Source organism: Daucus carota, chromosome 4, assembly GCF_001625215.2.
Source record: "Daucus carota subsp. sativus chromosome 4, DH1 v3.0, whole genome shotgun sequence".
NCBI classification, from domain to species: Eukaryota; Viridiplantae; Streptophyta; class Magnoliopsida; order Apiales; family Apiaceae; genus Daucus; species Daucus carota.
This window is the reverse complement of record NC_030384.2, coordinates 15,905,416-15,932,763: the sequence shown is the minus strand read 5'-3', so window position 1 is coordinate 15,932,763 and position 27,348 is coordinate 15,905,416. Positions and strand designations below refer to the sequence as shown.

General features: G+C 42.6%; 2 protein-coding genes across 2 annotated transcripts; one reads left to right on the top strand and one right to left on the bottom strand.

Annotated features, from left to right (window-relative positions):
* Positions 1–12,620: 12,620 nt before the first annotated feature.
* Positions 12,621–18,518, bottom strand: LOC108194537 (uncharacterized). Its single transcript, XM_064092053.1, has one exon. It carries the CDS (start codon positions 18,342–18,344, stop codon positions 12,621–12,623), a length of 5,724 nt encoding a protein of 1,907 aa, XP_063948123.1. The 5' UTR covers positions 18,345–18,518.
* Positions 18,519–18,919: 401 nt separating this feature from the next.
* LOC108192320 (calcium-dependent protein kinase 30) lies at positions 18,920–27,142 on the top strand. Its single transcript, XM_017372381.2, has 7 exons — positions 18,920–19,544; positions 24,939–25,082; positions 25,173–25,325; positions 25,685–25,800; positions 26,003–26,170; positions 26,384–26,614; positions 26,739–27,142. The coding sequence occupies exons 1-7, from the start codon at positions 18,923–18,925 to the stop codon at positions 26,910–26,912; spliced, it is 1,608 nt and encodes a 535-aa protein (XP_017227870.1). The 5' UTR covers positions 18,920–18,922; the 3' UTR covers positions 26,913–27,142.
* Positions 27,143–27,348: the final 206 nt, after the last annotated feature.

Genomic DNA, 27,348 nt, shown 5'->3' with positions numbered 1-27,348 from the left:
TATTTATCTCTTCAATTAAGATAATTCTCATGGATATGGAGATAATTAACACACATCTACAAGATATGTAAGGGAGTAGAATACGATATTTTATGCTCGTTTTTTATGTTAGCACGCTGGTATACATTCGGATATACATGGAAAATACGAAGGCTATAAGTGGCATACATGGAAAGGACTCCTTGAAATGCTAATCTATATTAGGATAATCACTTAATCAGGTGGGATAAAGGTCTTATCACCTGATTATACTTATCTCAAGAACTACATTGGGTTTGACCCATATAAACAGGGTATGTAGGCACTTTGCAAAGGTTAGAACTCACAAATTTTACACTCTCAAAAGGTATGTCTAACTTCTGTGATTATTTTCCGGGCACCGGCGAGGCGGGGGAACATTATTCCGGCTTCTTTGATTGGCGACTTTGCAAACTCAGCCATAAACACGACCAAATCTCCATCTTTTTCGGCATTCGTAGCCCCTATACATAGTCTGCTATTCATACGAAAATCATGAAAAATCCTATAATCATGACATATAATTCTGGGGGTGTGTATCAAATTTTCTCACAATATGATATATTTAATATAGCATAATTAACCAACTAATATTTTTAAAACATGTTAAATTTAAATGGCATTTTTTGAATTTAAAATAACACCCGACTTACTCGATATTATTTAGTGTAACTTTTTTTTAACGTAGGAACCCCCACGTGAACCAAGGTAAACTGCAGTTAAGCGACAAGCTCTGGTCCAAGAGGCATAATCACAAATTCTCCTCCCTTCGGGAGTCGAACCTGAGACCAAGAGGATATAAGTCCCCTCTTTTAACCAGCTGAACCAACCCTTGCGGGCGATCATGTTCTTTTATTTTACAATCTGATGGTTTAGGATGGGTTGGATCATTTTTTGCTTTTTTTTTTTGCTTTTTTTGGCTAAGTGGTTGGATCATTTTTGTTAGTTATATTGTTGAGCTAGACCCTACCCGCGTACATTTGTGTGTTATTACTCTAACAAGAACACCCTTAAAAGAGTAACAAATAAATAACACTTTAGAATCGTATACAGAATCTCATGCATCTAAAATTATAATTAAAATCTAATTTTAAGCTAGTTAACTTTTTATTATGAATAATAATAGTTGTTGTGCCATAAAATCTTCCTGGACTTATTTTATAGCCCACCATATTATCTGGGCTTTATTTGGTTTTACAAGAGTCATTTGGTTAAAGATGTTGGGCTTCACCATGGCTGGGCGAACCATTGAAGGCATACAAGAAGGCATGTGGACCTGCATTGGAAGCATAATGGAGGCTGCCATCAGAATGGGGTTGTACCTGAAGGCACTTTAGGGGTTACTGCTAAGTGCATCCTGGATTGCAGCTACGGGGCTGCAGTTAGGGGATGCCGCTGCCAGGGCTTCCGTCGCCTGGGCAGAATTGCAGGCCGACTCCAAGTAGGACTCTTCTTCTTTGTTTCTAGGAGGATGCATTGAAGGTCGAGTAGAAGTATACGTATCAGCTGCTATTTATCCACGAATTAAAGGATAATTATGCGTATTTGGAGATAATTATAACATATATACAAATCTAGTGCATATAATCGGATATACATGCAAGATAAAGGCTTCAAGTGACCTACTTGAAGTGGGATTCCTCCGGATACCTACAAAAAAAGGCTGTTTTATCCTAAACTAGAGGGGATACGAGTCTATCTTTTCACTCACGCTTATCAAGAACTACATGGGCTTGATCCATATAAATAGGGTATGTAGGCACCTTGCAAAGGGGATTCGGATTCATAATCACAAGTTCTACACTCTAAAGAGAGGCACGTGTAACCTTCGTGACATTACTTCCGGGCAATTGCGGGACGGAATTCCACAATTCCGGCCTCGTTGCTTGGTCCTTTGAGAGCTCAACCCTTAAACACATTAGTTTTCTGATAGTTTATGTTAACGGTAGCCCTTAAAAGCTAGCCGTGATTATCGTAGTTGTAACAATTCCTCTCACAACAATAGTATCTAACATGTTTAACAAAAAATATGGATTAAAAATAACATTATTCTATGTAAAATTAATCGTGTTAAATATTAGAATTTTTTCATTCATGAAATCTGAGGGTATTCAACTCGGATTTTAAAAAATATAACAGAATCTTAGGGTATTCAATGTGATATAAAATAACGTGTCTAGCCTATCTCTTAACCCTAATTCTCTCTAGAGTCTAACCACTCTATTGTCGTAGCCGCCTTGGGCTTTCATCGGTTTTCACCGGTGGAAAGCCCCAAATCAGTTAATTACTTTGTTTTCTTCATACTTTTCGAATAATACTTCTTCTCGGAAAACTTAGATCTAAAACCATCGGAGATTTCGATGTCTCTCTTCCAAGTGGGTGGGTTTTCAGTCCGATTTCTCTTGTTTTTGTGGTTCTGTTCCAAATCTATTCTCGGGAAGATTCTTAGATCTAAAACCATCGGAGATTTCGCTGTCATTCTTCACTGTTTCAATCGGGTGGATTTTCAGTCTAATTTCTCTTGTTTTTGTGGTTCCGCTCCAGATCCAAGGTTGTTTTCTCTCCCTCGTGAGAGTTTTGTTTTCGCTTCTTCATTGTAAGCGGGTGTCTTGATTTGATGATGAAAGTTTGCATGGAATCGCAGTTCAAGTCGATAGCTCAAACGATAGCTCTTTTAGGGCATGATGAAGAGGGTACCGGTGATTCAACGAGGATGCATGAAGCGGGTATTTGTATTTGTATATACTTTATCTTCAAAATATCGTTTAACTGTCTCTTCATGAGAACAGGCGATTGCAATTTCCAGTTTGTTCGGCCCGATCATTGGTGTAGATGCCGTATGGCTTTCTATTATTAGATTAACACATTTGTTTCAAAAAAAAAAAAAAGAATCTTAGGGTATTCAATTGGGATTTTAAATTATACTAGAAAATTTGGTGGTATTCAATCAAGATTTTAAATTATACTTTAAAGTGGGATGATATCCAATTGAGATTGTTTAAAATCCATTAAAATGTGATAGTATTAAAATGTTGATGGTATTAAAATATTGATGGATTGTTTTGGACTTCATAAAATGATAAATTTTGTGGAATTGTTGAGTGTATTTTAAGTTTTTTGAAATCTCACCAAAATTCAAGAGATTTTGAAGCATATATATATTGTGCTTAAATCCTAAAACATCTATATCAACTATGTGACATTTTATCAAGAATTCGTAAAAAACCAAATCAAATATAATCTATTAAAATTTATAGACTTAAAACAATTTATTAAAATACCAGTTAAATACACCATGTCAGTACAGAAAGATCAAAGAGAATAATGATAGTGAAAAACAAAAAAGATATTAAATTAATCAACCAGCTGTTAACTGGAATGATCAATATTAATTTAGAGCGTGACGTTGGTATACAGCTTGTTTTGAGATAAAAACTTTAGATGCTCTTACCAAGTCTGTGTTATAATAATAAGAATTGACAAGGTCTTTGGCAGAAACAATCAAAGTGATTGAAGTGTGACATATAATTCATGAAATAAAAAATATGAGTCCGTGATAATTTGTTGCACAGCCTTGTTTGTACTTGTACAACAAAATAAAATACATGGTATGGACAAGACTGCAAGTATCCGAATAATAGTTTAGTTATCCCGCGTTGTCTCACACCTCATTCTCCGTAATTTAACCATGATTTCTTCTTCTGATCTTCTGAACACTGTTCCATAGTTTAAGTAGTTAACAGTTTATCCTCTGTCGTCTAAGATCTGAGATTTCTTGTTCTACTTATCTCGACTCCTCCCGTATTTCAATAGCAAACATTCGACATCATTTTTGATAACTCCAAATCTCGTCTAGGGTTCCAGTGCACTGTTCCGGGAAGCTTCAGGCAGGACCTAACCTGCAAAACAACGCTACACGGGGGGTGACATCCCGTGAGGCGCCTCCGGCGTGATAATCAGTGATTTGGATATGCTTGACAAGTAAGGGAAATCAGAGAGTTTTCACTCTAAGTGTCTGGTGAGAGATGCTTTTTAGAGAGAGTTTTGGGGAGAAATTTGCACTTACCTCCCACCTTGGCTGGGGAGTGCTTTATATAGGCCCTTGGCCGCCACTGTTGCTACAGTAGCGGGAATGGGTCTATAGCCACTCCCCAGCATGGGTGGCTGCTTTGGTGCAACTACTGTCCTTTTTCTTGTCCTTTTGGGATTTGTGCATGCTTATTATCCTGTTTGCCTTGTACTTGGTAATGATGAGGTCTGACTTTGGGGGTCTTAAGACCCTGTAGCTGGGGCGGGTACTGTTGGCGGTCACTGTAGCGTGGTACCTTATCATTGCCCCCCTACTCCTTCCATCTGCTTTAGCGGGTGGGGGGAGTAAGTAAAATCCTTCCCGCAAAGGTGCACTTCCGGGTTGTATGTGGGCGAGCGTGTTTGTTGTGAGTGGCTGGGCTGAGGTGGCGGGTTATTGGCGTGATTTACCCGGGTTGTGTTTGCTGGGCCATGGATTTCAAAATTTTCAAAAGGTGTGAAGCCTTTTGCCGCCTGGTCTTGTCGTTCCGTATGGGGAATGTACGGTTTTTCCACGTGGCGTGCTGTGAGTGGTTGATGTCGTATCTGCATGCCAGGTTAATTTGACTGATGGTATTCTGTGCGGATATTTGTGCCAATTAATTACTGGCACAGATACATGCATGAGACTTTTGACGGGGCTGATGGATGTGTATCTTTGGCGCTTCAACTGCCTAGGGAAGTAACGGCTGAAGTTCAAAGGGCTGGAGTGCTGTCTATATAAAGGGAGTTTTATCTCGTATCTTTGTAAAAGCTTGTCTCTGCAATATTGGTGAGTGTTCGAGGCTAGGCCTGTCGGCGTAGTGATCATCTGTTTTCTTGCTTTGTTATCTGATCGGAACTTTTAACCGGTCGTCTTGCCTTGGTTTGTTTTGTGCAGGTGATATGTCTTCCGACAGCTCTGCAGCTAGTTCTAACCTGTACTATGGCCGGTCAAGCGAGTGGCGCCGGCGTCAGGACCTGATCAACCGGATTCGCCGGTTGCCGGCCGAGCTTATCACGGTGAGAATCGCGGAGGCTTTGGAGGACGAGGAGCAGTCCTATGAGTCTGCTCTGGAGATTGTTTACCATGAGCTTCTGCTACCGGGTCGCGCCCGGGACGCGGAGGAAGTGGACGGGCGGTTGATGGTGCCGATTGACAACCCGCCGGTTCCTCCTGGTGTCACGGTGCGGGAGCGGTTGCGGGACGCGGAGGTGGAGAGGGAAGGCCTGCTTACCAGGCTGGAAGCTGTGGATGAGCGGATAGCGGAGCTGAGGGCTCAGCTTCCTTAGGTAGTTTCGATGCGGGAATAGCCCGTGTCTGATTGTAATTTTATTCCTGTCCTAATGCAAAGCTGTTTATTGGATTCGCATATCGCCTTGTTTTGTCTTTGTTGTTTTTTGCTCCTGCGATAAGGCTTTAAAGCGAACAAAATACATAGTAAAAATGAGGTTGGTAGCCCCGAAATATCGGGCACGGCCAATAGTGAAGGAATTAAAAATTATGAGTAAAATGAAACTGTGTCTCCCAGGTATTGGACGAGGCCAATAAGGAGGGAATATAAAAATTTTGATGTAGAAATGAAAATGTGCCCCCCAAGTATTGGACGCGGCCAATAATGAGGGAAGTTAAAAGGTGGATGTAAAAATGAAAATGTGCCCCCCAAGTATTGGACGCGGCCAATAATGAGGGAAGATGTAAAAATTTGAATAAAAATGAAAGTGTGCCCCCCAAGTATTGGACGCGGCCAATAATGAGGGAAGATGTAAAAATTTGAATAAAAATGAAAATGTGCCCCCCAAGTATTGGACGCGGCCAATAGTGAGGGAAGATGTAAAAATTTGAATAAAAATGAAAGTGTGCCCCCCAAGTATTGGACGCGGCCAATAATGAGGGAAGATGTAAAAATTTGAATAAAAATGAAAATGTGCCCCCCAAGTATTGGACGCGGCCAATAGTGAGGGAAGATGTAAAAATTTGAATAAAAATGAAAATGTGCCCCCCAAGTATTGGACGCGGCCAATAATGAGGGAAGATGTAAAAATTTGAATAAAAATGAAAATGTGCCCCCCAAGTATTGGACGCGGCCAATAATGAGGGAAGATAAAAATTTGAATAAAAATGAAAATGTGCCCCCCAAGTATTGGACGCGGCCAATAATGAGGGAAGATGTAAGAATTTGAATAAAAATGAAAGTGTGCCCCCCAAGTATTGGACGCGGCCAATAATGAGGGAAGATGTAAAAATTTGAATAAAAATGAAAATGTGCCCCCCAAGTATTGGACGCGGCCAATAGTGAGGGAAGATGTAAAAATTTGAATAAAAATGAAAATGTGCCCCCCAAGTATTGGACGCGGCCAATAGTGAGGGAAGATGTAAAAATTTGAATAAAAATGAAAATGTGCCCCCCAAGTATTGGACGCGGCCAATAGTGAGGGAAGATGTAAAAATTTGAATAAAAATGAAAATGTGCCCCCCAAGTATTGGACGCGGCCAATAATGAGGGAAGATGTAAAAATTTGAATAAAAATGAAAATGTGCCCCCCAGGTATTGGACGCGGCCAATAATGAGGGAAGATGTAAAAATTTGATTGTGGGTGTTGAAGTTGTGTGGACTTGTAGCTTGTGGGTGTCCGTGTGCATTAAATGCACTGCCCAGACATTCACTGAGGAGACTGTTGACCGCTGGTTTTCCAGGTGCGTTTGAGTTATATTTGACCTAGGAAACGCCTGTGGGAAGTTTAAACGCTTTGGAAACACCATTTGCTTTTATTACGGGGCTGTGGCTGTGGCTATATAAAGTCTAGAGAAGTTCATTTGTGCACTTCATCTGTGCGTTCATCTTCTTTCTTCTCTTTTAATCGTCAAATCGCTCTTTTTGTTGTGAAAGTATTGTAAAAAATGTCTGATAACTCTTCGGCGTCTGTGAGCAATGGGAGTGATGTGTCCAGTGGGAGCTATAGGACGCAGATGCGTTGGATGAGGAGGGTTGAACTTCTCACCCTTTTCAACGATTTGCCTACTGATCCTTTCGCTAGGAGGTTGGCTGATATGCTGGAAGATGGTCTTCCCTACGACGATCTCCTTGAGGAGGTGTATGAAAGGATGCTGGTGCCGGGACGCGGGCGAGCGGCGGTGCAGATCAATGGGCGATGGTATGTGCCCATCGATCGCCCGGAACCCGCGCCGGAGGCTACCGTGGCGGAGAGATTGACTGCGGCCCGGGAAGAGAGAGACGAGCTGCAGGAGCGATTAGAGGATGTCCAAGCCCGCATTGCGGACTTGGAGGCTCAGCTGTAGCAATAGGGCTTCTTTGTCGCGGACTGAGTCCGCTTTGGCTTGTATTAAAAAGAAACTTGATATATATATGTGAAGTGTTTTGCTTTCCCGCGGGCTTGTGGCTTGCTTGTATTTATGTTTTTTGTCTTCGACCAATTTATGACTGGTAATAAATTGAGTAATAAATGGGGAATAAAATTGAATGCGAGAATGTTGTGGGTGAGATTTGATAAGTAGAGTGGCGTATATGTATTTGTGTACATGGGTAATCGAAGAGGCACCGGTTTTCGAAGTTGGGGGTTTTTTGGGGATGAAGTACGGTTTATGCGGCTTTTGAGGAGGGGTGGGTGTGATGGTGCAGTTTCTGAGCCAATCGTGTGCGTGCACGTGGCCATGCAGTTAATGCACCTCTTGGTAACTGTGGGGGTATATATGTATGTCTCAAAAACCAGGTCTGAGTATATTTGTCTGAAGCTTTAGTTTTTCCGAAGTGCTCCGCTTTTTTTTTCTGTAAGTTGCGAGAGGTCGTTCGGAGGAGTAAAGAGCAACCGTTCTCTTTGTCAGTTCCGGTAACAAGTAAGCGTCGCCGACGAGCCTTTAAGTTTATGCTTGTCTTTTCTCTTGATGTTGCTGCTTAGTCACATTTTTCTGATGTTGTTAGACTTTGCTTTGTTCATCGCGTTTGTTGCCGCTCTTACTGTATTTTGCGTATTTGGTTGCTCACCGGCGTATATAAGTCTCGTAATCGTGTTGTTGCGCCGTAGTGTGGGTAGAGCGGTGTTTTAGGGCTTGTCCTTTCAGTTTTTTGAAATGTCTGAACGTCTGTGTTTTCGTCTTTGATTTGTGGTGGTAGTAGTGGAGCTTTCGCCGCCGTGACTGCCGTCTTTACGGTGGCGTTTGCGGCTTGAGGGCGGTGTAGCGACCTCGGGATTGTCGTCTCGGGTTGTGCACCCTTAGGGTTAGGTTGAAGTTTTAAGGTTTGTAATATGCGGCGGTTGCACGTGTTTGTACTGTAGGTGTTTGATAATATGTTTGTATGGGAGTCGCGGGTAAGAAAAAGGGGTTGTGTTGTGAAACGTGCTTGTGTCTTTGATTTTTATGCCGCTAATGTTGACGGGATGTAGGCGATGTATGTAACGGGCTGTTCTCTGTGTTGCAATCTTGTAGGTAATTGATGACTGCTGTGGCTGAAGAGGTGCGTCTGGAAGCTATTCATCCGGGTACTGAAGAAGAAATGGCTGCCATGCCCGGGGAAGATTGTTTTGATCCCGTGACGAGGGAGGCAAGGCCGCTGATCAGTTTGTCTGGGCGGTGGCGGGATTTTCCTCGGTTTACTATTCCTCTTCCGCCAAAAGACCTGCATTACAGGTTCTTTGAGGATCAGAGCAGTTTCTACCGGACTTTCAAGATACGCCCAGTGGAGATAAACAATGCCAAGGTGGAGCAAGAACTAGCAGACTGTGATCATCTCCAGAGGAGGAGTACGTTCAATGTGGCGGAGTATGGGCCATACATGGCGAAGTTGTTTAGGTTTGGGAGTGATTACAGCTGGAGGCCTGCCCGTGAGGAGGAGAGGCTGCATCATCGTGGTGCTGGCGGGTCTATCTGCGTGACCCTCGAACAGCTGAAGGCGGGTTTGAGGTTCCCGATGCACCGCTTCATGTGGGACCTTGTCTGCGTGCATTTGAAGTGCTCGATCTCGCAGATCACGCCCAACGCGATTCGGGCTATTAACTGGTTTATAGCGAGTTGCACCGCTCTGGGGAAGCAGCCTACCTTGAAGGCATTCTTTCACCTGTTTAACATCAAGACGAGCACGGCCAAGCCGTTTGTGGAGTTGCCTTTCGCCAATAAGAGCAGCGTGATTGGCAGAGAGCTTGTGGACTATATGCCCTTTGATTTTCCGAATAGTATGACGGACTGGCAGTATGAGTTTCTGGTGGTGGCGGGTGGTGAGCTGGCGTGGATGCCTAATATGGCCCGGAAAGTAGAGAAGAGTTATCGCGCGCCGCGGGATCAATTGTCCGCGGTTGACGTGGAGATACTGGTCGGTATTACAAAGGCGTTGGGGAGCACTTGGACCAAGAGTGCATTCTTTGAGAACGGGAGGCTGCAACTATACCTGCGTAAGTGTTTACTTTACTAAGTTTTGGGTGAGTTTGCTTTGTGTTGTGTTGGTTTTTGGCTTTATAGTGTTGTGATATGTTGCTTGAATTTGCAGTTCTGGACCCGCGATTGACGGAGTTGCCGCCCTTGGAGGGCATGACTGATGAAGAAGAGATAAAATTGCTCACGGGTTTGCTGAACCGAAATCCCCCTAGGTACAGGGGTGCTGCCCGGGGTGAAGGTGAAGGGCGGTCGCAGGCAAGGCGACGTACGCCGGCTCAAAGCCGAGCGGGGCGCGCGGCTGCCCGGGCGGCACGGGGGGTGATGGTGCAACCCTCGGGAACGGCCATTGGTGCTTCCACTTCTGGGACGGCTTCCCGAGGCCGTGTGCTGCTTTTGAGGGATGAACCGGAGCCCGCGACTGAGCAGGAAGAGAATGTGCCAAGTGAGGAGGTGGAAAACCAAGATGTGTTTGGGGATGCAGACGATGATGAAGAGGAAGTTGAGAAGAGTCCCGAGATCCATGAGATCGCGGACAGCGAGGAAAGAGAAGGTGGCGGTCATACCACCGCGGGCGAGTTTGATGATGGTCTTGGCGGGGAGGGTGAAACTGAGGTCAGTGTGCAGACTGGCGGGAAAGTGGCGGAGGCGGGAACGTCCCGCGCAGTTGGGGGGAAGGAAGGTGTTGAGGTCGGCGGGTCGTCGACTGTATTGATGTTGGAGAACCCGACAACAGAGGGGCGAACTCCCGAGGTTCCTAGGCGGAGAAAACGGGTTCGCAGTGCTGGCAGTGGTCGGAAGTTGACCTTGAGTGCCCAGATTGGGCGTCGCGTGAAGCGCCGCGGCAATGTGGATTTGATGGCGGGTGTTAGTGCTGGGGATGCGTCCGGGACCGAAGATGAGGTGGGACCTGTGGATGCCCGTCGTGTGGGACGGGGTAACTTGTTTGGAGCCGGGCCGCCAGGGCAGGTTGGCCTCACTGAGGATGATGTTGAAAAGATGGATGGGTTGGGATGGAAAAAGCTGGTGCGTCGTTCCGAGCTCCATCACAGGAAGGTATGTGCTTGTGCATTTGCTTTTGTACTTAGCGTTTTAAGTCCGTGTATGTGGGTTGTGATATGTTTTCTGATGGTTGTTGCAGGCTCGAGGGTATGACTTGGCGTTAAGCACCCGGGGAGAAATGTTCCGCCAGGACAACATTGCACTGCGGAAGCAGGTTGGTGATCTCGAAGGTCAGAAGAAGACCTTGGTGGAGAGCTTCCATGCAGTCGAGGATCAAAAGAAAGAACTTGCCCAGGAGATGGAGACTCTTAAGGCTGACTGGCAGGTGCTTTCGGATCGAAGGGGCCTTGTGGACAAGGAGTTGGAAACCCAAAGGCTGTTTTGGGAGGGGAAGGAGGCGGCCTCGGAGCGGACTTTCACCGAGCTGCGTAAGCGTGCCGAAGAAGCTGAAGCTATGGTTGCGTCGCGACCCACTGAGGAGATGGCCATTCGGAAATATCAGGCCAGTGTTGAATATCGGGCTGCCCTGGCCAAAGCTTTTGAAGAGGGAGTCTCTTCTGTGAAAGAAAGTGCAGAGTATTTGAGCTTAGTTGCGGGCGCGGGTGGTTCTTCTTCCGGTGTGGACGCTTTGGAGAAGCGGGTGGCGGACCTGGCATCTTCCTTGAAGAAAGCAAAATCAAAGGCGCACAAGAGGAAGAAGAAGAACAAGAAGCTTGCTGACCGGGTGAAGGAGCTCGAGAGTGCGGGTGGTAGCTCTGGAGGCAGTGCTGGGACAAAGAGTCCAAAAACTTTGGAAACCGTGGATGAGAATCCCGCGGTGGAGGAGACAGAGGTTTCCCGCTCCGCAGCTGAGGAAAGAGAGAACCCGGACACGGTCATGGCTGATGCAGAGAAACAACACGGGACCGAGGCTGCCACCCCGGAGGGAGATGAAGAGCTTGTTGATGACTCGACTGAGACCCCCACCATTTAACTCCTTTGTCTTTATACTGTTGCCTTTTAAGTTACGTTTGAACTTGGCTGGTTTGACTATTTGAACTTATTCTTTTGGGACTGTAATTTGCCGTACCACGGCGGTTGACTTGTGTGTGGATTGGGCTGTGCGTTTAATATGCTTTTGTTTTGCTTTTTAGTTGCGTGTATTTGTCTGTGCTTTGTGTTGCTTGCTCGAGTTTACAGGTTGGAGCCTTGCCGTTGTCAGGGCATGGTTGCGGATATGCGGCCATGCCTTGCTATATATTTGTTGTTGCGTGTGGATTTAGTCTAGGGAAGGGATGGCGGTGGTCGTCCTTCCCCCTAGGCCATATGCTTGTTTCTTGACAGGTGGCTGCCAGGTACGTGCGTGGGAGTAGTATAAATAGCTTGCCCCTGAAACGGAGGTATTATGCTCCTTCACACCTTTGTTGTTTCCCCCTTGTGTATTGCAAAAATTGTGTTTACCATGTCCAATCTTGTAGGCTCTCGCTGTTATTGTGATCGTCCTGTTGTGATGAAGACTATCTGGGGTGGCCGGAATGCTGGGCGGCGCATGGAAGCTTGTGTTGCGGGTGATTGTTACTATGAAGTGTGGATTGATGAGCCGCTTAGCAGTCGTGCCCGGGGTGCCCTTGAGGAGTTGATGCAGAAAAACAAGGACCTGCATGAGTCTTATCATAAGAAGATGGAGCGCGTTCGGGCCCGCCAGGTGAAGCGTCGTGGTGCGATCTGGGCGCAGTTGCAGCTCATTCACAATGAGCTTTCCGCGAGTGACTCGAGCGAGGAGGATGAGGCTTTTTAGAAGGTGCTATCGCCACGCTGGCTGTTGTATTTCCTAAGTACCCCCGTTATATGTTTCGGGGGTCCATTGTTGTTTGTATTTCCCGTGTGCGTGCGTTTGTAATATGCTTGGTACCCGTGACCGTGGTTTGACCCGGGTAGCGTTGTTCCCGCGGCGGCCTTTAGCCGATCTTTGTAAGATATGGATTATATATGATAAGTTGTCCTTGTGTCTTGTGCGTAAATGTGCTTTTATGTGCTTTTGTTGAGATGTGCTTTATACAATGTGCTTTTTATGTGCTTCTTGTTGGATGAATCATCAAGACGTAAATTGACGGAAAACATCGTTAATAATATATATAAGTCCAAAAGGATGCCCGTTTACATGCTATGAATCATTAGGCCATGTCTGCTACTGATAATATTTCTTGAGTTTTTCCGCGTGCCAAGTATTGTTGACCTCCGTGCCATCCAAATGGGATAGTTTGTAGGAACCGGGACGGATAACTTGTGCTATTTTATATGGGCCTTCCCACTTGGGCATTAGCTTGCCCGTGTGGCGCGGGTCTGACGCCTCGGTTGCCCTGTTGACTAAATCTCCCACCTGGAATGCCCGCATTCGGACCCGCTTTCCGAAGAAGTCCCTTGTCTTTTCTTTGTAAAGCTCCATTTTCTGGACTGCGTCTGCTCGGACCTCGTCTAGTAACTCCAAGTTAGTCCGCATTCCCTCAATGCTGTCGTTGATGTTGAAATTTTGCATGCGGAAGGACGGTGATCCTATTTCCACCGGTGCCAGTGCTTCTGCCCCGAAAGCTAGTTTAAATGGTGTTTCCCCTGTGCTTGTTTTCTGCGTGGTGCGGTAGGACCATAGGACTTGGGGTAGGTGTTCTGGCCATTTTTTCTTGGACTCCGTGAGGCTTTTTTCTAGCCCGCGAAGGATGATGCGATTTGTGACTTCGACTTGTCCGTTGCTTTGCGGGTGGCATACTGATGCTTTTTTGTGCTTGATCCCGTGATCAGAGAGGAAGGTGGTGAATTTCTTTCCTACGAACTGCGTCCCGTTGTCAGAGATGAGAGTCGTGGGGATACCGAACCGGGTGATTATCTGGTTGCGGACAAACCGGATTGCGTCTTCTTGGGTGATGGTCCTAAGTGCTTTTGCCTCTGCCCACTTGGTCATATAGTCGATAGCTACCATGACAAATTGGAGTTCCCCGCGGGCCTTGGGGAAAGGACCCATAATGTCGATTCCCCACACAGCGAACGGGATAGGGGAGAGTATTGAAACTGGGACTGCAGGGGCTGCGCGCGGGACGTTGCTGAAGAGCTGGCATTGGTGGCACGCTCTGACAAAGGCTTTACAGTCTTTTGCCATGGTTGGCCAGTAATATCCTTGGCGCAAGATTTTATGTGTAAGGGCCTTGCCCGCCATGTGATCCCCGCATATGCCCTCGTGAACTTCCCGCATGCAGTATGTTGCTTCGTCGTCATCGACGCATTTGAGAATGGGGGAGTCGAAGTTTCGACGGTAGAGAACATCGTCTTGTAGGAAGAATTTGGCTGCGTTTGCCTTGATCTGCCGGGCTTTGCTATGCTCGGTTGGCAGAGTTCCATTTCGGAGGTAAGCGACGAGAGGGGTCATCCAGTTGTCCTCGTTGAGCGTGATGCTGAGTTGTTCCTTGGCCTCTGTTGAGGGATGCGGGAGAGATAGAAAGTAGACGGGGCCATCCGAGGTCGTGTACTCTCCCTCTAGGAGTTTGGATAGGCTGTCAGCCAATGAGTTGTCTTCCCGGTCGATTTGGTGGAGCTGGTAGCTTTTGAGTGTGGACAAGCGGGTCTGCACTAGTTGTTGGTATTGAGCTAGAGTTGAATCCTTGACCGCGTAGTCACCTGTCGTTTGTCGAACTACCAGCTGGGAGTCGCTGTATATGGTAAGATTTTGCAGTTGTAGGGTTAGGGCGAGGTCTAAACCCGAAAGCAGGGCCTCATATTCCGCCTGGTTGTTGGTGGCCTTGAAGTTGAGCTGAAGGGCTTGTTTTATACAAAAACCATCTGGGCTAATGAGTATTGCCCCGGCTCCGCATCTGGTGTTGGTGGCGGAACCGTCCACGTAAAGCTTCCACCCTTCCGCGACCGGGAGGGGTTGTTGGTTGTCCGGTGTTTCTTCGTCGGGTTTAGCAAAGTTACACTCCACGACGAAGTCGGCCAGGGCCTGTGCTTTGATCGCGGTCCTTGGGACGTAAGTGAGGTGAAATTGACTGAGCTCGATCGCCCAGTTAATAAGTCGTCCTGACAACTCAGGCTTGTGGAGGATTTTGCGCAAGGGTTGATTCGTGACGACTCGTATCTCTCGCCCTTGGAAATAGTGACGAAGCTTCCTACTTGCCATGACAAGGGCTAGGGCTGTTTTCTCGGTATTGGGGTAGCGGGTTTCTGCATCCTTTAGTGTTTGGCTGACATAGTAAACTGGTCTTTGCACCGTTTCTGCTTCCTTAATAAGCACTGCGCCCACCGTTTTGTCAGAGACTGCCAGGTATAGTGACAATGGTTCGCTAGGGGACGCGGTCGTCAAGAGTGGCGCAGAGGCCAGGTACGTTTTGAGGTCCTCAAAGGCCTTTTGGCATTCCTCAGTCCATGTGAGCTTTTTGGTTTTGAGTGCTCCTTTGAGGGTGTCGAAGAAAGGGAGGCATCGTTCCGCCAGCTTTGATATGAATCGTCGCAATGCTGCGAGGCGCCCTGTGAGGCGTTGAACGTCCTTGATGGTTTTTGGGGGCTGCATGTCAATGACGGCCTGGATTTTTTCCGGGTTGGCCTCGATCCCGCGTTGGCTTACCAGGAAACCCAAGAACTTTCCCGCTCCTAGGGCGAAAGTGCATTTGTCGGGGTTAAGTTTCATGTTGTGTTTTCTGAGGTTTGCGAAGCATTCCCGCAAATCGGTCAGGTGCGTCTCTTGGAGCATAGATTTGACAATCATGTCATCGACATAGACTTCCATGTTGCGTCCCAGTTGGGGTGCGAAGATCTTATTCATCATGCGTTGGTAGGTGGCGCCCGCGTTGATGAGGCCGAAAGGCATGACCTTGTAGCAGTATACTCCTCTATGAGTGATGAAAGCAGTTTTCTCACAGTCTTCCGGTGCCATCTTAATCTGGTTGTATCCTGAGAAGGCGTCCATGAAACTGAGCATGAGGTGCCCGGCTGTTGCGTCAATGAGTTGGTCTATGCTTGGTAACGGGTACGGGTCCTTAGGGCATGCTGCGTTAAGGTCTGTGTAATCGACGCACATGCGCCATTTCCCGTTAGCTTTCTTTACGAGCACGACGTTTGCCACCCAATCCGGGTATGAGACCTCGCAGATCAAATCTGCGTCCAACAGCTTGTCTATTTCCGCGTCGATTGCTTTTTGGCGGTCAGGAGCGAAGTTGCGCCGCTTCTGCTTTTTTGGCGCCTTCTTGGGGTCGACACTCAGTTTGTGCATGGCCACGGATTCATCGAGGCCGGGCATGTCTTTTGGGCTCCATGCAAAAACGTCCGCGTACTCGCGCAGTAGATCTGTAAGTTCCTTCTTGAACACCGACTCCAAACCGGCCCCAATGCTGATTTTCCGTGTAGGGTCGGTAGGAGAGAGCTGAATTTGCTCTGTTGCCACAGCGGGTTTTGCCACGGGTTGCTCATCCCGTAACAAGCATTTTTTGAGTTCGGCGTCCATGCGCGGAGGTTCTTCGTGCGTGGGATCATGGGTTTCTATGACTTGCACCTCTCGGTGCCGTTTGTTCTTCCTTTGGAGGTTTTCAGCGTGTTTCTTTCGCTTCTCCTGCTTTCGTTTGTCAGCGTTCTCCCGCTTGATGTTTCCGGGCTCGGTGGCCGCTAGGACTAAGGCTATCCCATAGCATCGTTTCGAGGTTTCAGAATCCCCCTTGATTTCGCCTATTCCTGTGGGAGTTGGGAACTTCATTTTGAGGTGTGAGGTCGATGGGATTGCTCTGAGTGCATTCAGGGTTGGCCTCCCTAGGATCATGTTGTATGAGGAGACTGCGTTGATGATGTAGAATTTGATTGTCTTGGTGATTTGGTGGGGGGGTGACCCGAAGGTGACTGGCAGATGAGCTACTCCCGCTATGGGCACAGCGTTGTGCCCAAAACCATATAAGGGTGTCTCTTCAAGGCAGGGTTCGGGAACCGCGTTGTTGAGGCGCAGTCGATCCCAGGTGTGCTGGAAGCAGATATCTGCAGAGGAGCCATTATCCACCAATATTCTTCTTACCTCGTTTTCTGCTATGTCCAGGGATACTACTAGTGCTTCGTTGTGATCCGGGTTGATACCTTCGTAATCTGCATGTGTGAAGTATATGGGGCTGTGCACCTCTCCCTGGGCGATGGCATACACTGAAGGCCCGCCTGGGGCAGGGGGCGTGACGGTGCCGCCAAAGACGGGGTTGACCACATTTCGACCGTCTCGATGGTCCTGTGGTGGTGGTGGTGGCAGATCCCGAGGGAGGTATTGGTTTAGGTTTCCCGCTTTAGCTTGTCGCTCCAGGAAGTGTTTGAGTGCGAGGCAGCTATCCGTAGAGTGCCCATGTGTTTCGTGATATTCGCAATGGCGCTCTTTGTTCCGGTCCTCCGGGTTTGTCCACATGGCCGGCGGTGCTTGGTAAAATGGCTTGTTTTTAATGTCTCTTAACAGGGCAGACCGGCTGAGGCTGAACTTAGTCCAATTAGGCTCAGGGCGCTTCTCGGGGCGGAAACCCACCGCGGGGCCCAGACGATCTTTTACGGATATGTTGTTGTTTTTGTTGGCGGGAGGTCCATGTGTAGTTTGAACTTGCATTTGCTCCACGGGTTTTTGGTACGGGACGTGTCGCTCACGAGGGTAGTGTTTCTGATTGCTGGCGGGAGGGGCTCGTGCCCGTTTCAACACGGCCAGAGATTCCGCTTCCGTGACGGCTTGGGACGCTAGGTCATATGCCTTGGCTAATGTTGTAGGCTGGACTTCCATTAGTTTGACAACATATTTTTCGCACTCATACGGGTCAAGTCCTCTCTTCAAATGGACGAGAGCCTCTATCTCGTTTACACAGATGATCTTATTGACCGCTTCCTTGAAGCGGTTGATGTAGCTCTGCAGGGATTCCCCTTCTCTTTGCCCGATGGTTTGTAAGTAGGAAGTGTGCACCTCCTGAGGTTGGTTTGCTCTGAATTTATTCAGGAATGCCCTTTTAAAGTCGGCCCAAGTGTCTATGCTCCTGGCCGGGACGCGACTGAACCACCGCTGCGCGCTTCCCCTCAGGGTGGCGGCGAAGAAACGGCATTTGGTGAGGTCGCGGTACTCGTAGTGCAGGGCCAGTTGGTTGAAGTAGCTAAGGTGCTCCTCGGGGTCTCCCATCCCGTCGAAGGGGTTCAGGTTAAGATGCTTGATGTGCCTTTGCTTTGGCTCATCCTCTAGTCTCTTTGTAAAAGGGGATTCTCCGACTTCACCACTGGTGCCATCCTCGAGGCGCTTTTTTAGGGCCATGAGCGTATTGAGCATGTCCGCGTTGGAGGGATTGACGCTTCCTGTGTCGTTGCGAACCTCAGGGGTCTCGGTACGACGGCCTTCGAGACGGGCGCGGGCCTTTTCGTATTCTGCTTGCTTGGCCTCGAGCTCTTTTTTCAGATCCCGGATTCTCCTATTTTCCTTCCAGGTTGAGGGGCGGTGTTGCTGGCCACCGTGGTTTTTGTGGTTCGTGTTTTGTGACGGTCCAAGGTGCGATGCTGTGGACTTTTGTGGGCGAGGTTGGCTATGAGCTTCACTTCGCTCTTCCTCGTCTCGGGGTTCATGGTTTCCGCGCGCCTCCCCCCTAGGTTGTGGGAAGGCAGATGCCACTTTTAGCATTATGTCGATCTGTTGCTGTGTGAACTTTGTCAGGTCAATGGGCCCCCCTTGAACGAGCGGGGGGGGTACTGCGTTGGTGTTTTGTCCCGCGTTTGGGACGGAGTTTCCGGACGGTGATAGGTTTTGTAGGAGCACGTCGTCCCCGACTACTTGAGCGTTAGGGTTAGTAGGGTCGGGGTTTAGCGGGTTGGTGTTTTGCATGTTTGGGCGAGGGTTTGCCATGTTGCTGGTCTGACTTACTATGAGTCCGGATCGAGTTTGCATAAATTCACCCAGCTTCTAGGGATGCGGTTAGGTTTCTCTTAGGGAGAAGGCCCCTTCCTGGCGCGCCAAATGATAACTCCAAATCTCGTCTAGGGTTCCAGTGCACTGTTCCGGGAAGCTTCAGGCAGGACCTAACCTGCAAAACAACGCTACACGGGGGGTGACATCCCGTGAGGCGCCTCCGGCGTGATAATCAGTGATTTGGATATGCTTGACAAGTAAGGGAAATCAGAGAGTTTTCACTCTAAGTGTCTGGTGAGAGATGCTTTTTAGAGAGAGTTTTGGGGAGAAATTTGCACTTACCTCCCACCTTGGCTGGGGAGTGCTTTATATAGGCCCTTGGCCGCCACTGTTGCTACAGTAGCGGGAATGGGTCTATAGCCACTCCCCAGCATGGGTGGCTGCTTTGGTGCAACTACTGTCCTTTTTCTTGTCCTTTTGGGATTTGTGCATGCTTATTATCCTGTTTGCCTTGTACTTGGTAATGATGAGGTCTGACTTTGGGGGTCTTAAGACCCTGTAGCTGGGGCGGGTACTGTTGGCGGTCACTGTAGCGTGGTACCTTATCAATTTTCATCATGGGAAATTGTGCTGCATGTATAACACCAGAAACCACAACAAACAACAATAACACAAGAAAACCAAACCCTTACTCATCATCATCTCCCGCAGTGATCCGTGTCCTCAGAGATCTATCTCCAGGCAACCACCGCTGGACTCGAATCACCGACAAGTACATCGTGGGCCACGAACTCGGTCGTGGAGAGTTCGGGATCACTTACTTGTGCACAGACAAAGAAACAAGACAAAACCTAGCTTGCAAGTCCATATCAAAGAAAAAGCTAAGGACGGCAATCGACATCGAAGATGTCCGTAGAGAAGTTGCGATCATGTCAAGCTTGCCTGACCATGCCAACATTGTGAAGCTCAGAGCCACTTATGAGGATGAAGAGGCTGTGCATTTGGTTATGGATTTGTGTCAAGGCGGCGAGTTGTTTGACAGGATTGTTGCTAGAGGGCATTATAGTGAGAGAGCTGCAGCTACCGTTTTCAAGACCGTGGCAATAGTGGTGAAGATGTGCCATGATAATGGTGTTATTCATCGAGATTTGAAACCGGAGAATTTCCTCTTTGCTAATAACAAGGAGAGTTCTCCTCTTATGGCGATTGATTTTGGGCTCTCTGTTTTCTTTAAACCTGGTATGTGATTGCTCTCTCATTTTTAGGATATATAACGTTCAATTTTCTCAATATTTACCCAAATTTCACGTTTTATATATCTCCTTATTGGATATCGAGAACCTCACCAATATAATTATCACAAGTTGATACATATTTTTAATTTGTTTGCAAATTGATCATACATACGTGAATACTATATGATTTCATGGATATTTTTTTCTTACAAAGTTTGTAGGAGTAGATTTCATGGATGATTATCGAGCTTTTGACTTGAGAAAACATGGCTGATTGAAATAACTAGGGGCCAGAATTCTGGGTATGAGTTTTCAGTTTATTAAGGAACAGAGTAGGTGGAAGAAAGCTACCCTTATACTTCTTTAACATGCAACTACGATATAATTTTAGCAGATATCCATTTTATGGGAATCTTAGAGGTGGTTTGACTATTAAAGAACAAAATTATATTTTTGTTAAATAATTGGTTTGACTTTTATTTTCTAAATTTTGACTATAAAATAAAATTTATTGTTCTCAAACCATTTTCTTAATAAAAATATACAATAACTAAAATAATTCATAAAAATAAAATTTAAAATTAATATTTATTATTATGTAATCAAAACACAGGTATATGTCAAAAAGTCAAAAGATTTATAAAATATAAATAAAAGAGTAATTAGGAATATTATTGATTGCTGACAAAAAGTTAAAGTTTTGTTCTACTCCCTCCATTCCAAAATAATAGTTGTTTTGACTTTCTGCACGTATTTTGATGGGTTAGAAAAATATACTTCTACTTATTATTTTTAAAATTTTCTTTTTCTGAATAAAAATATAGATGTTAAATTTTTATTCAAAAATCTTTTTTGCAAAATAATATGTAGGAGTATATTGTTTTTACACCTCAAATTATGTGCACAAAGTCAAAACGAGTATTATTTTGGAATAAAAAGAATATTGCTTTAGCTTCTTTGTCCTTTTCACCTTTCTTGACCTCGCAGAATTTTGGGAGGAATTCTTGAGTAATAATGGAAACCTCACCTTTTAAATCTCTTATGAAATATAATTTTATAAGTTTTGATAATTGTTTTTCCAAATAAAAAATTTAATGTTCAAATATTTATGTAAAAAGATTTAAAAATAAATTATAAAATTATATTTTATATACACCTTAAGATACACGTCAAGTCTTATAATCTACTTATATATATATAATAGCCCAACACGTTCGTGTTAAGCCTCTCTCCTGAGCAAATTAATTACCTAGCTCCGAACCTAGCCTCTCCTGAGCAAATTAATTACCTAGCTCCGAACCTAGCCTCTTCTCATATATATTAAAAAAAATGTTATTCATAAGACTCGAACTCAGGACCTCTCCGATGCAAATACATCACTCAAACCACTTGAACTACACAAACAATTAGTTTGTTATTCAAAAGCATTAACCACATCCTTTAAAACTATTGTATTTATATTAGTTTCAATATCTTATTTATTTGAGACAAGTTATTTGAGACAAGTTATTATTTCAGTTAAGTCTCATATATTGTTTACATGATAGATTAATATCTATAAATTAATTATTTACGTAAATAAATTTAAAATTGAAAAAGAATATGAATAATCGGGTTCGAGCCATGATTCAAATTTCTAAAAATAGATATAATTCATATTTGAATAAAAATAAACGAATTCAAATCTAACTTAATAGTTTAAACGAGCACCGATACAATATTATAGAAATTTTAAGTCATGAATGTGAGAAATAAGCACACAAACTGAGGTTTAAGCGAGCATATTTGAAAAGAAAAATTGATGGGCTTTCAACATGGACTATGTCATATTAATTTCTTTTGTTATAAAAGGCGATTTATAAAGAGATTATAATATTTTGGAGAATACGAAATAAGGTGACCGAAAGAATATTCCTATTTAATTAGAATTTTTTTTTAAACTTATGAATTCAGAATTTGGTGTGTAACTAAAATCTTTTTTTAAAGAAATTATAGATATAAGAATAGTGACAATACATCAAATTTGGTGTCAGAAAATATGATGATATATGTAATTGAAATACTATAACTTGTGATATGAAGGTGAATTTAGGGAAATTCTATATTGTCAATCAGAAGTCAACCATATAATAATAAAACGCGTTTACGAGAACTACTAAAAAGATTTGAGTTATAAATTTTACTTGGTTAATAAAATAACAGAGAGGAATAAGTTATATATATTAAAGTCTTAAAACTATAATTTTTAATATGCCATCATTCAATATATAATATACCAGTTAAATAAAATGATTCAAACTACAATTAAATTAATCATTTACAAATTAAGCTAATAAAATATAATTAATTTTGAATCGGATAATCTGACGTGATACAGTGAAAACTAATATCTGATTAAACAGGATTAGAACAAGAATAGTTTTTTCATAATTCAAAATATCGGATATATGACTTGATCTTTAACAATTGAACATGGTATGCCACATTGATCACTCCTAATAAATACATGTATCAAAATATTTAAAAATGTGAGTTTGCACAAAGTTAAAAAAGTAACTACACGACTAATTGAACTAAATAGTTCATGGTTTTATGAACTTCATGATGCCTAACTCATATCTACTCTCTTTTTCCTATTTGAAATTCCTAAAAATCATTTGTTTGGGATCTGGTTTATAACGATTACATGAAAAATCATTAAAAGTCTTAATCGACAAGCTCAAAAAACTAATTATAAAAAAATTAAATTTTATAACGAGATAACATTATAACATAATGTATCAAAGTAATAATCATCTAATATTTTTAAATTAACAATGAAAATATAATACGTTGAAGTACTATATAATTGATATGAAAAATAAAAGGATAAGACACATCAAAGGTGTCAGAAATTTTTGGGGTGCAATTATACAGTTAGTAGTTCAATTGATGCTTTTATAATAAAATAAGGTATGTGTCTTTTTACATACAACATATGTTTCAATTTCTATTTATACAAAATGTGTGCAACTTATGCTAAAAAGAATGTGTTGATGATCTGCTCCATCATGTATTACTTTAACAATTATGCAAACATACGCTAAAAAAAAGAAATAAATGTAAGACAACGCGGACCACACATCTTCGTTTAAACATGATTTAGGATATCGTAATTCACATATCAAGAACAAGTTTTCATCAAAATCATGATATATTAGTTGAGATAATTTAATAATTTCAACAATAAATTACAAATACTTTTAGTGAGTTATAATATATTTAAAATCTAAAATATCAGTATTAATTTCGAATATAATTTTGAACATAGGTAATATGATAATGGTCTCTATATCCTAACGAATTTGAATATAGAAATATCAGTTCAAATGTAGTTTTTGATCCAGAATTTTTTTTTAAAATATACTCCCTTCGTCCCATTTTAAGTGACCTTATTTGACTTTCACGGAGATTAAGAAAAAGGTAGTTAAAAAAGGTTAAATTTAGTTGGAAAGTGGGTAAAGTGGTGGAACATATCAAAATTTAAAAATAGATTTGAGACAGTGGAGGTAAGTAGTGAGTGTAATAGTGTTTATTTAATAAAGGCTTAATGATCTTTTAGCCCTTGAAGTTTGGGTGGAAGTTCCGATGCGGCCTCGAAGTTTAAAAATGTACCTTTCGACCCTCAAAGTATCTTTGTCGTACCTTTTAGCCCTTATGGTGTATATAACGGGTTGAACAAAGTTGACATTTCACACGTGAGGGTTAAAAGGGGCATTAAACATTAAGGGTTAAAAAGAACATCTAATGAATTTTAATGTATTCTTTAGGGGTTAAAAGGAACGAGATGTATACTTTAAGAGTTAAAAGGTACGCCCAAACTTTACCCCGAATATGAATTGTCAAGTTTATCCCCCGATTTATACTGGTATTTTTAAAAAGGGCTAAAAGGTACGACAAAGATACTTTGAGGGTCGAAAGGTACGTTTTTAAACTTCGAGGCCGCATCGGAACAGAGGTGGCAATATCAGACACGACCCGAAATCCGACACGAACCCGACCCAACCCGAAACCCGATTTACTGAGACAGAAACCCGAAAGTGACTCGAAAATCAACCGACGGACCCGAAATGAACCCGAAATGACCCGAAATGAGAATTTCATTTGTAACAACTTCAATTTGTGGTTTATTTAATTTTAAGTGATTTTAGCTTGACCCGAAATTGACCCGATTGATGAAAAGAACACAACCCGTTACCCGAAATTGCCACCCCTACATCGGAACTTCCACCCATACTTTGAGGGCTAAAAGGTCATTAAACCTTTAATAAAAAAGAGTATAAAATAGAGAAGTAGTGGGTGTAATAGTGAAAAGTAATGTTTAAAAATAGTAAGTATGATAAGTTCATTATTTTAGAGATGTCCCAAAAAGGAATAAGCGTCATATAAAATGGGACGGAGGGAATAGTACTTATTATTACTATTAATGCTATTAGGGTGCAAATATTACATTTTTCATATTTACATATTTTGTCAAAAAATAAAATGTAATAGTTACGCTCGAAACAATATGATGACACACAGATATTATTTAAAACACAATACAAACTCAAGGCTCGTACGAGAACAATATGATGACACATGAATATTATTTAAAACACAGCAAAAACTAGAGACTTATTTAAAACACAGCAAAAACTAGAGACCCGTGCCTCGCACGGGCTTTAATGCTAGTTTTTTTTAAAAGAACAAGAGATAGATGAAGTAATATATTATTTGACTTTAATCTCATACTCCTTCCGTCCTTTTTTAATTATCAAGTTTTGATCCTTAATAGTCAAACTTACCAAATTTTGACTGAACTTCATGTATATTATATAATTGAAAAAATATTTAAAAATTATATCACTATAAAGTACATATAATTTATTTTAAAATATAATTTTTAGCTTTTTAAAATAATAAAAGAATTATCTGTAATCTCTAGTCAAATATTGGTCAATTTGACCACCAAAAGTCAATTGTGGACAATTAAAAATGGACGGAAGGAGTATATTTTAGTCTTCGAACTCCTCAAGTCCTCATTCATAGTTCCCTTAGGCTGTGTTCACTTGGAGAGAATGGAATGAGAGAATAATAGAATGAAAAATTATATAAAATATTTATGGAGAAATAAAAAAGTATGAGAAAATAGTGACTAAATATAAATGAGTTTAAATTTCTTGGAATGGAATGACGGAAGAAATGAAAATTATGGACATTTTCTGTAATCAACCTGATATTAGAGTACAAAATTCATTCCATTTTCTTTCCATTTCATTCCATCCAAATGAACACAACTGTTAGTTTTTGTTAATTCATTCCAAATATTTGATGGTTATTTGCCAACTCTCTTTTACGTATTTATTTATTGTTCAAGGTGAGAAGTTTTCAGAGATTGTGGGAAGTCCTTATTATATGGCCCCAGAAGTTTTGAGAAGAAATTATGGCCCAGAGGTTGATGTATGGAGTGCAGGAGTCATACTTTATATTCTCTTATGTGGAGTTCCTCCTTTTTGGGCAGGTATCAATCATAAGCATTTCGATTATTCAATTTGTTGGATGTTGAATAATTTTTTTAAAAGGTGGTTCTACTTTCATTTTGCTGTCACAGATTCTGAACAGGGCATTGCTCTAGCTATTTTGCGCGGCACACTTGATCTTAAGAGGGAACCCTGGTCTCAGATTTCTAATAATGCCAAAAGTCTTGTTCGACAAATGCTAGAACCTGATCCAAAGAAGCGTTTGACTGCGAAACAGGTGCTTGGTAAGTCCTTGCAAATGTCTTCTACCCAAATGTAGTTGTTTGTAATTGCAGAACATTGTATGGCTTCTGTCTTATGGTCCTCATGATGACACTTAATATGCATTCAAATAATTTTTCAGAATTGTAATATTAATGATCTTTGTGCCTTATCCTCAGACTATATTCTTTTCAAAGACTGTTTAAGTAGGTTAAGGATGATGTTTTTCTTGACCCTAGACTAGAAGAGCTTACCCTTGAAATATATGCTCTCTAAAAGAAAGCTCTCTGATTTGTGAAAGCTAGTAATTAAACTGAAATTATGTTACACCATTGGCACCGCTACATCTGGTAACAAGTCTTTGTTTTATGTTTACTGCTAGAACATCCCTGGCTACAAAATGCAAAGAAGGTTTCTAATGTTTCGTTGGGAGATATAGTAAGAACACGGCTCAAGCAGTTCTCTCTAATGAACAGATTCAAGAAGAAAGCATTGCGGGTAAGTTTCCGCAAATGGTTGGTTTGGCCCCATGAGCTTGTGTTATTATCACACATTCACATTATCAGTAATTTTAATATCACACATAAAATGTATTGGCATGTCTATAGGTGTTATCTGTAAGCTGTTTTCAGCTCTTAGTGAATGGTATTTTAAATATGCCAAATATATCACAAGATTTGGGTTTTTTTGATTGATGTAGGTAATTGCTGAACATTTGTCTATTGAAGAAGTTGAAGTTATGAGGGATATGTTTACTTTGATGGACACAGACAATGACGGCAAAGTTACATATCAAGAACTAAGGGCTGGGTTAAGGAAAGTTGGTTCACAATTGGCTGAACCTGAGATGAAGATGCTGATGGATGTGGTAAATTCACGATACTCTTTTGTTATTGGTCTGATTTCTCACTTTTTTAAAAGAAAAAGTACATATCAATATGATTGGCGTATATTTTTAAGCCTCTTGTCATCACAAGAAAGTTGTTTGCACCTGTGCAGAAATCTCTTTTGCCCTTTGTGTATATAATAAGCTACTGAAAAATGCATCAGATGTTGATACAGTTTCATTTCTGTTTAATAGGCTGATGTTAATGGGAATGGAGTACTGAACTATGGAGAGTTTGTGGCTGTTACAATCCACTTGCAGAGGATGGAGAATGATGAGCATATACACAGAGCATTTATGTTTTTCGATAGAGATTCTAATGGTTATATTGAGGTGGATGAGTTGAGAGATGCTTTGGATGATGAATCAGGTGAAACGGCTGACAATGTAATCAACGAAGTAATGCGAGAGGTTGACACAGACAAGGTCTAACATTAACCACAAATTTTACTTATTTTCACTTCATTTTGCTTAGCTAAACATATTTACAAATGTTGTAAGATCTTAACATTTAGGAATTTAAGTTTACACTAGTGGTCCAATTTTGCAGGATGGAAAAATTAGTTACAACGAGTTTGTTGCCATGATGAAGACGGGAATAGATTGGAGAAAGGCATCTCGACAATATTCAAGAGAGAGATTCCAAAGCTTAAGCGTACAAATGATGAAGGATGGGTCAATGCATCTTCAGGATGCTATGACTGGCCAGACTTTTGTTGTCTAAATTTCACAAGGCTAGGAAATGATTAATGTTGGTTTTCTTTGATAGTATGAATAATATCTTCGTATCTAGCACTTAATTTCATATATGTATCGTCACATTAGCTACCAGTTCTGAGAATGATAAAATGTACAACAACTTACTTGTATAGTAGTAGAGTCGTTTCAGGTTATATTGTCTTTGATTCATGTATACCTCTTACTCCATATATCTTTTATGCATGCTCTTGTTAACGGAGGAATCTGATGATTACAAGATTTGGGGTGGGTTGATGAAATTATTGTTTGTTGATGATGGCGTACAACGGAACAGAGATGGTGATTTTGGGTTTGGTTGAGATCATTTGAGAATCAGAATTTTCTCACAAGATCAAAGGAGTATTCGCTTTTGCAGAATGTGTCTACGTATCGATCAAGTCTGACGTAGCTCTTGGGGAACA